A 10,418-nucleotide genomic window follows, 5' to 3' on the forward strand; every position below is an offset into this window, starting at 1 on the left:
GTTATCACTACATCTCATTGGAAGGAAAAGTAGATAGTGATGATAATTAATATAACTTGCAAGCAAAATGGGCTATATATTCTTTTTTCTCAAAACAGTTTGGCTCTGTTCGTTTTCTTCCCAATAGTAAGTTATGACATAACTTCAGCAAGAGACATGTTGCTGTTGGCATCCTGTCAGGAAGATCAGAAGAAATGGGTTTCTCATTTAATAAAGAAGCTCCCCAAAACACCACCATCTAGTTTTGTTCGTGCTTCACCGAGGACTCTTTCCACAAGATCTACAGCGAATCAGTCATTCAGGAAAGTTAAAAATACTTCTGCAAAAGCTAGGTGAGATATAAACGGACTTACATTTTAATCTTTTTTCCTAACAGAAAACCAATTATAAATAGATTTTAATACAAAAATATCAATCAGAATGATCAGTATATTAGAACATTGTCACAGTGATATAGATAAAGTCATAGTAACAGAAAATATTATAAAACTAAATACATGAAATGTTTCTTCTGTAAATGTTTTGCTAAAGATAAATTAAAAGCTTATACTGGGAATACACAGCCTTTTGTGTTTTCATGTGAAACCAGATATTGTGGTTTGTAAATTATAGCTTATAGCTTGGGGCGCAATTCTCAGTTATTTAAGAATCCATATTAAAATAAATAATGGCTGTACAAGCAATGTGCAGTATACAAACCCAGTCTTGGTATACCTAGTATGCTTTCAATCATATATGTAATACAGGTAGTTTTCAACTTACAACCACAATTGATTCCAAACTTTCTGTTGCTAAGCAAGACATTAAGTGAATTTTGCCCCATGTTACTACCTTTCTTGCCACAGTTCTTAAATGAATCGCTGCAGTTCTTAAGTTAGTAACAGACATTAAATTAATCTGGCTTTCCATTGACTTTGCTTGTCAGAAGATCGCAAAAGGAGATCACAGGATTCAGGAATACTGCAACTGTCATAAGTATTAACCAGTTGCCAAACAGCCAAATTTTGATCACGTGACCAAGGAGATGTTGCAATGGTTGTAAGTGTGAAAAATGGTCATAAGTCACTTTTTTCAGTGCTGCTGTAAATTTGAACGGTCACTAAGTGAAGTGTTATAAGTTGCAGATTACCTGTATAAGGTTTAAATTATTATTTCTATTTATAAATAACTGTTACTCTTACATGGATACATGAATTATGTGAACTGAAATAAGCTCAATCATTCATTCATTCATTCATTCACTTACTCATTCACTCAGTCACTCATTCACTCATCCATCATATGTGGCCAAGTCTCTTATACAGAACAATCTAGATGTACCTGGTTAACATCAAATTGAAACAACTTTATAAAAACCACAAAAAACATGCTACAAAAGGCACATATCCTAAGTCCCATCACTGATGTTTTTTGATAGAAGGAACCTGGAATATAACTCACCATATCATATCTTGTGGGATAGGCAGCAATAATTGTAAATAGACAGTTTCACAAATAGCCTGTCACATGTCATTAAGGACTTTATAGGTGATAATCAGCTTGAATTGCATCCAGAAACCCCTGCAGCTTGTGAACCACTCGCATTATATGGTTGTCTCATGGTGTACTTGTAACTACTTGAATGACTACATTCTGGACTATTTGTAGCTTCTGAGTGGACTTTGAGGGCAACCGCATGTAGGGCATGTTGCAATAGTTCAAACAGGAGATGACAAGTCATAAGTATTCATGAGCAAGACTTCTTGATCCAGGAATAAACACAGCTTCTGCACAAGATGCATGAAGACCCTCCTGAGTATGAATGCCACCTGCTCTGCTTGAGGATGCAACCCCTTCTAGAACTAATCCCCAGTTCTAGGGGACTCAGAAACTCAGTCTCTTGATGGATAAACTAAACCCTGTTGTCCCACAGCCTGAGAGAAAATCATATGCTGACAGAAAATCTTGATTGTGTTATCTAATTGGCCAGGAGTAGAGACATACAGCAGATTATCATCAGCACATTGATGAGACTTAACCTCATTCTGATGGATGGCTTTGAATTGGCCTTGAAAGAAGGAGAACTACTCAGTATCATGACTCTCATTCCAAACCCTCTAAACTTATCCAGAATGATACCATAGTAGATGGTATTGAAGATTGCTGATCAAAAAAGATCATGATGCACCATTCCCATCCCAAACCCACTATAAATCATGAGTAAGTGTCATTAGTACTATATTGGTATGATACCCAGGTCCCAAACCCAACTTAGAAGTTTCCAGATAATCTTTTTGTGCAGGACTTCTGAAGTTGCAGCTAACCTTCTCAACAACCACCTTTAGAAAGGATAGATTGGAGACAAAACAAATTTTCTTTAGTACCATTGGATCCAGCAATGGCTGCTAGAGAAGGGGGTGTTCAAATGCTGACTGGATGTCATCCAAAGATTTTATCACTACATGCATCCAACCACGTTTTCAAGGAGGCCTTGGTTAGTCAGGAGGGTCATGGATTAATACAGAGATTTATAGCCCCAAGAACTCTGTCCACTTTCTTAAGAATAATGGGCTCACTCTCTTCCCATATAACTAAGATAGACTGTGCCACAGTCAACTAATTCCATAGGATCTGCCTAGTTGGAGTTTAGTTCAGAATAAATTTTATCAACCATATACTTTGAATAAATCTCAGAAGTTCCTATTGAAGTTTCCCTGCCCCCTCTCTTCTCAGGAGGTCCTGGATCACCTTGAACAGAGCCAATAGCCAGCTAACTGCAGACAGGATAAGAGTGTAAAAATCATTTTGTGTTACTGTTCTTAATAGCACAAGGTAGTCCTTAATAAAGGTTTTAACCCGCTTTTGATTAGATTTATTTTTCATCTTCCTCAAGTGGGACTCTAGGCATCTTTTTGGTCATTTCAGTCTTCCTGGGAAATCCAAGGGGCTCTCCAGAATCCACAAACAGGGAGAGTAACCTTCTTATTCCACTGTCATCCTCTAATTCCAGGCAGTGACTGAAGCCTCAGTCAAAACTGTGTATCCCTCTAAAATGCAGGTGCTTAAGGCAATACAATCTTATAAATTATTCCCCCTCTGGTGGGGAGCAGTTGTGGAGAGTTTCAAGGCAATCAGACCACTCTGACCATGAAGAGACTGATGTTAGCATTTTCCACCTTCAGTTCGCTTCATTACATTACCATGGTGGCCATGAATTCCCAAACTACTTCTGAGTTGACAACAAGAGAAAGCAGATCTAAATCCTCCAGTACCATAAGTCTAGGGACTTGCTCTGCCAGATTACCAGCTTAAATATCAAAGCTGCTCTGCTACTAATTATTCTTGCCATAATCTTTTAAATTCTTTTGAAGTATCATCTCTGCTTTTACAATAACAAAAGATGCCATCTTTTAAAAGTCATTTTGATTCCACTCTTTGATTCCATCTCTTCCATCATTCCTTTTGCTTCATCTGCACACTGTGCAGTTTTTATTCAGTCATGATTTTTATAATACTGATTCTGAAATCACAGAAGTCATGCAGTTATTTTTATTTCATTGTGAAGGTTGTGTTAAGGATCAAGTTTCTGAACTTCTTTCTTATAGCACAAATGCTTTTACTTTCTTTAGTATTATTTAGTTCTAAGACATTAGTACATACAGTATTCAATTAAACATTCTTCAACTGTAATTTCTGTAACATCCTTGAGGTTTAATACTGTAGATTTCGCTGTTTATCATTATTTGTCAGGGAGCAGGACTATTCATAGATTTTTACACTGATATTTTTAAAAAGTGTCATCTTTAGATATAAAACAACTGAAATAACTAATACTAAGCCAAATATTTACTACCTTACTAAAATCATTATTGCTAGTTTTAATTCTGATTATTTTAAATAGAATTTGCAGCATCTTTAGCATTTTCCACCTGTTACTAGGCAGAATTCTTACTGGTTTACCTATCTAATCCTAGACATGAATTTTCATCATATAGAGTGCTATATCACTTGAGATAAGCTAGGTGATATGCATAAATAAAGTTTTGACTGTGGCAAAAATATGTAGAAAATCCATATGAAATCTGCATGTCTCTTAAACATTCTAAGAGAGTAGGGATAGGCTTAGGGATAGAAAAGAGCAGAGCAGAACTGAACTTTATTTGGCCAAGTATGATTAGATAAATAAGGAATTTGTCTCGGTACATAAGCTCTCAATGTACATGCAAACCAACAGAGCAATAATAATCATAATAATGATACCAATAAAAGAAGATAGTAGAAAAGAGGATAAGAATAATTGTAGGATCTAATCTGGGTTAGTCACCAGGATCAGAGGGTTAGTCTTTTAAGCTTTGGAACTCATATTGGAGCCCATTTGCAGGTAACTTCTCTCTATATCTATAAAATCATCTATACTTTTCTAAAAAAAATACTAACCAGATCTAACTAGATTCTTTGGGAACAGTTCATTCTTAGCTCTTTTATCTGCATCTCATTATTCCTAGGCATTCTAAAATCTTGATCTTTTAAACTATCTTGTTTTTGCATTATTTACAAAATCTAAAACTTCAGTTTAAAAGAGGGATATTTTTTCTTCACTTTGCCAAAACTATTCATTTGTTGTTGTTTCTCTTTCTGCTTTTGCTTCCTACTCCTCATGAATTCATATTTTGGATTGATCTCCCATTTTACTCTGTTTCAACATTCAGATCACTTCTCCTTTTTTCACAAAGCATACAGTTAGCATTCAGGGCATATGGCAATTATCATGAAATGTTAATTTCTAAATTTCAATAGGTCAAAGGAATATGGATCTGTGGGGGACATTACTCATTCAGAGAATTCAAGTTACTGGTGAGTAGCTTTTGCTTTTAAACCCACTGGTACTTGTGTCGTGTAACAAAAGTAAGAAAGCAAAATTACTTTCATCAAATAACGAAAAAGGAACTTTCTCAAAGTAAAAACAAACAAACCACCCTCACCCTAATATTTCTTAGACTCTTGGCATTGTTTTTAAAGAAATCTATTACCTTTGCTTCCATTGGTCCTTTTATATCATTTGCTCAAAATCTTTGTTATGCTATATTGTTCTGTTTTATACTGTTTGTAACAGAACAGCATGTGTATCTTCAAAACAATCTTAATTCTACTCTATAGAACATGGCATGGTGATGGAATCCTATTTTGTGAAAAGTACATTTCTCTTAGTACTTTTTACTGCTTCTCTATCTTATGGGTAAATGTATCTTTGTTATCCACAATCTTATCTAACATAACAAAAAGTTCACTGTAATTCAGATCAACATACTAAGGGCATTGCTTAAAATCAAATACGTTTCATCGGTAAGTAAGATAGTGTTCAAAAAAATATTCCAAGTCGATCAAACTACTTTTGATTATGCCAATTTTGTAGTTAGAAAAGAAAAAACCAGTACTATTATATCATTTGTAATTTGAATGTTGGACTTGTTTCTTTTTCCTCAAGAAGGTTAAAGCATTTTACCTGAACTTTCAGATATTTTTCTACTCAGACGTTGCTTTTTAAAAACTGTTTAAATATTTTAGTAAGTACAGAGTAGGATACAAGCTCATTAACGTAGGCCTTCCAGTTTTATTCAAAGTTTTGTACAATCTTCTTGCACTTAAAAATCTAATAAAATTGTGTCTGAAAACTGAACTATACATCCAGCCATAAATATTTTAAATATTACATTAGAGATGGATTTATTCATTTTTCTTAAGAAAATAATTTTAAGTCAGTCTTGCCCCTTTCTCTTCCCAATTCTGCCAAGAATAATGTTCCTTTGTTATTCTGAATTGTTTATCAGTCCTGGTATTATAAGAGAAGCACAAAGTCAGGTATAAAATTAATCTTATTTAAACATTGAAAAGTAAATAGCTTTCCATAGTATACCAGGAGTCAAGATTATACAAGATAATTTTGGTACATTCTGGTAATTTTAATATGCAAAATTGAAAGAAAGGACACCTGCCCACAATAATGAAAATACTTTAACATGACTTTGAGAAATAGGCACATCTTGCTTTGGCTCAAATAACCTAGTGGGACAATTACTAATACTTAAATTTATGTACTGAAAAGTTCTACCCAGTTGGAAGAACATAACCACAATGAAATGGCTTAGAAACAGAATTTAAAAGGGTGTTTTTTATTTATACAAATAAGCAAAAATAATAAAAAACCTGGCACAACTGTTTGTTCCTCCTTTGAAAAGTTCCAATATATCCCATATTTATTATTTTTTATGAATAACTCAAGGCAGTCTTTCCTCCTCTTCCCCCCCCCCATAATCCTATGAGATGGGTTGGGCTGAGAATAACAGAGTTGGAAGGGACCTTGGAGGTCTTCTATTCCAACAGGAAACCCCATACCAGTTCAGACAAATGGTTGTCCAATCTCTTCTTTAAAATATCCAGTGTTGAAGCACCCACAAACTTCTTGAAGCAAGTCGTTCCATTGATTAATTGTTCTATCAGAAAATTTCTCCTTAAGAGTTGGTCCCAAGGATTAGTTGTTTAGTTTGATTAGTTTCCATCCATTGGGAGATTGACTTTGGTGCAGTCACCCACCTAGCGTTCATGCCGAAGGCAGATATAGAACTCACAGGTCTCCTAATTTGTAGCCTGATGCCTTAATAAGCTGACCAAACTGGCTTTATGTTAAATATTTGTAAATTTAATTAAGTTACTATACTATGTCACTTCTTTATCAATAATTTTATCAGGTGGGAATCTATTAATTAATGACTTTAAAAACAAGAACTGAGGAGATCACAAAATCATGCAAACTCTCTAACTCTTATAACTATAAAGAAAATGCATTAACTGTGAAGAGGTTCTGGTTTTCCCAACGTGAATATTTTACAAATATTTCTCTTATGCTTTAGTTTAAAAGGTAAAAATATTTTTTTCTTAAATCTATAATGTAATATGAAATGATATAAACATCTGTAATTCTGGTTTTTTGTCTTGTTTATTCCAGTTAACAATATATGCAAGCTTCATGGATCTGACATGGTGCAGTCTGAGAATGGTGGATTTTTTTTCACCATATAGAAGTGTTCAGACCGGTTGTTCTTTCCGATACAACTTTCACAAGCTTCAGGGCTAAGACTGCTGTTACTCACTCCTCCTTGCTTTGGCATAAAAAGCTCGCTGAGGGTATCTTATTGCGGGTTTGCCTTAAAGTAGATTAGATTAATTATTACTATGTAATGCAAGTAAAAGCAAATAAAGCTTAGGATTAGTGCTGCCTTTAGAAATTCCTGGAAAGAAATAAATGCTTGTCAATCTTAATGGAATGTGGTAAGCTTTTCTCATATCAGTGAGAATGAGAGAACTATTTACCCTATGAGAGGGGTATTTATATTGGGATAAGCACAGGGACTTGAATATAGAAAGAAGGTATCTCAAACTGAGAGAAGCTGAAATTTTCATGGAAGACTCGAAGTTGTGCTAAAGCAGCAAAACTTGCTTGAAAACAAAGCCTTATGTAATCACTTGAAATTCAGTGCCTTTTCTGTATTGTTATTAATGCTAATCATTCGTGATAGCTCAAAGTATTACACAGTTTGCTTTACAAAATATTAACTTCACATATTGGTAAAGGAGGAGAAAATGAGTAATTAAGGTAATCTATGCATTATTGCCAAGCCATACAGAATTGTTTTTCAAGTGGCGTTAGAAGTACCGTAATTGTTAAAACAACCAAGTTTGGAAGTGTATTTTGGTTCATAATTGTTCCATAATTTGTATAACATGTTTCATTTAACAATTTGAAGTGTGAATCACAGTAAGCATACACATATGTCTATGTATGCTCCGTTTAACATGTAAATTATTGTTAGAATATTTTTATTGGTTGTTGCCCTTTTAGTGCCTTATTCTGAGAATTCTTTTACTGCCATGTCAAAATAAGTTTAGAAATTTCAAATACCTATTGCTGTGTCAGTAGTTTTATTGATTGAAGTATTGTAGGTTCTAGTTCCATTTTCAGTTGTACAATCTTGAATAAAACTGTTGGTTATCACGAGATAATTTAATCATAATACAAATAGTAATAAATTTTTTTACCGTGAAAACAATTTAAATCTCTGTAACGTTAAAATTCCAGGTAATACAGGAATTGAATACTTTTTAAATTCTTGTCTTGTAGCAGGAATATTATTATGGTATTAACCGTATGATTTATTTTATTTTTTAACCAAATACCTCTTTAGTAATTTATAATGGCTTTGCAGTTATGTATTAAATAAGCACTGGAAAAATGATTCGTCTCCATGGCGATTTGCATGTTTCAAGTGGTGTTGAAAGCCTTAGCAATAGATATGTAATAAGCATATCTGTTAATACGGCAGTAATGACTCGTGCTCATTTAATACAAAATAAAACTAATTTATGAATAATTATTTTGAAAATGACTGTGGTATTTTTCTCCAGAATACAGTTCCTAGGAAGTTTTGTTATACTTTACAGATGACCAACTGTTAGTATATTTAAATCTGATGCAACTTGATAATTTTTTAAAAAATAAATTTTTATAATGTCATACTACATTTTAATACAGGGTAAAGTAGTAGAAATCGCATAGGATATTAAAGAACTTTTTTGATAATTAAATTGTTAAATCCATTTACTAGCACATAATGATTTCCATCATAAGCCTTATACCAGGTACACAGCTCTTACAATATTATATTTCCATGAATTTTAATTTATGCATAAACCACAATTGTTAATAACAATATGTTACATTGATTTCTGCACTCTGGAAATCAGTGATATTGCTCTGTTACTATCTACAAATAATATGGACTCTAGCAAAGCTTAGGTGAGTAATAGAATTGAGAGAAGATTGACAGCAAATGCTGAAAAGTTAAAAGAGGTTAGGAAGTTAAAGTGTAGTTAAAGAAGGCCAGAGGAATTTGGTTTTGTCAAAGTGGTGTGAGAAAAGAGGACAGGAATAGGAAGGCAAAAGACTTGTGGGATGACTGACATGTAGTGGGAGAAGGCATAAAGATTAGCAAGTGGAAAGAAGGAACAGGGGAGGATTCATGTGCTTGAGATAGAGCCAAAGAGATGGGACTAACAGGCATAGAAATTTAAAGTTTTGTTAACTGATTCAGAACTTGGATAAAGATCCATAGAGTGCTTAGACAGACTGAAAGGTCTATAGTGAAGAAGAAAGTTACTTTGAGAGAAAACTGAGAAGATAACCAAGGATATGGTTACTGAATTTGATTGTTTCCTGGTTAAAACCAGTGGAGTGAAAAGGTATGGAATTTGAAATATTTTGAGCTTGAAATACTCTAACAATACTCAAAATTGAAAACAGCTGCCCAAGCTGTTGTAGAAGAGTTCTGATCTCTAAATGGTACCATTTTGAGTTGGAAACGTTTTGTCAGAATAATGGCTGAATGCTTCTAATAAGGTTCAGAACAAGCCATTTCAATATTGAATTGTTTTATATTCTTCTAATTAAAACTTTAAAATTAAGGATTTTTAAAAAGAAAACGTACATACTGTTTCCATGAAGACAGAATAAGTTTGAATTGTTTTTTAAAAAAATAGGTATAAATATTACCTGTAAATGTGCAATTTTCAGTGTTCTTACCACTATCAACAATTTCAGTAAACGGGATGAGTGATGCCTAACAGGAAGACAGAAATAGTCTAAACCATACCCAAATAGTAGCTTAATAACACCAGAACTGACATAGAATTATATATTATAGGGAGAGGTATATTGATGCAGAACAATACTAGCCCATCTATGAAATGTTGCCATGCATTCTGGAGAATTATGCCTAAGCCCAAAATTTAGGTTACTCAATTTGTTTAATCTCCAGGGGCTATTTTATAATGTTGAAGAATTCATTCCTGTGATGTGTAATTGTAAACATCTAATCATGCCTGGTTGTGAATTTGGTGTCAGGCCCCTCTCTGCAGCGTCAGTAAAATATGTGTTTTAATGCAACAATTTCAACTATATAATGTATCAGATTCTGTATTTTTAGTACTGTTAAATTTTCATTTTGATGGTTTGTTCTTTGGTATTCCTCAACCCATATGTATATATTTGCCACTTTATAAATCCATTTCATGAATCATTTGGAGTAGCTGTTGCCTGTAAAACATTATGCTGCAATAAAATAAACCAATGAATCTTTGAATTGCCAAAAAAGTTGTTTTAGTGCTCCATGGCTGTTTCAGAAATGTGCTTTCAATAATTAGTAGGGGGGAGGGAGAAACTATCCAATATCACACATTTTATCTTGTTAAAAAAACCCATAGTAGGCATCAAAAACAAAAACCAAATCTATTGAAAGTTTTGTTTTTTTAAATTTTGCAATGGATGGGGGAGGGGGAGGAAAGGGAATCCAAGATGGCCAGTTGGGGGACAGTTGGAGCAAAACTGT

The 10,418-nt window shown here is 33.7% G+C and overlaps 1 protein-coding gene across 3 annotated transcripts in view; it reads left to right on the top strand.

Moving 5' to 3' along the window:
• Positions 1-10,183, top strand: part of ROCK1 (Rho associated coiled-coil containing protein kinase 1) — an 88,467-nt gene extending 78,284 nt beyond the window's left edge. For 2 of the 3 annotated variants that reach the window (XM_058179153.1, XM_058179151.1), the window contains 3 exons: positions 128-332; positions 4,777-4,833; positions 6,983-10,183. In XM_058179153.1, coding sequence (XP_058035136.1) covers positions 128-332; positions 4,777-4,833; positions 6,983-6,986 — 266 coding nt within the window. In that variant the 3' untranslated portion in view covers positions 6,987-10,183. The remainder of the gene's footprint in view (positions 1-127; positions 333-4,776; positions 4,834-6,982) is intronic. The other variant, XM_058179152.1, reaches the window with a different exon arrangement.
• The last annotated feature ends 235 nt before the right edge of the window (positions 10,184-10,418 follow it).

This window comes from Ahaetulla prasina, chromosome 3, assembly GCF_028640845.1.
Source record: "Ahaetulla prasina isolate Xishuangbanna chromosome 3, ASM2864084v1, whole genome shotgun sequence".
NCBI classification, from domain to species: Eukaryota; Metazoa; Chordata; class Lepidosauria; order Squamata; family Colubridae; genus Ahaetulla; species Ahaetulla prasina.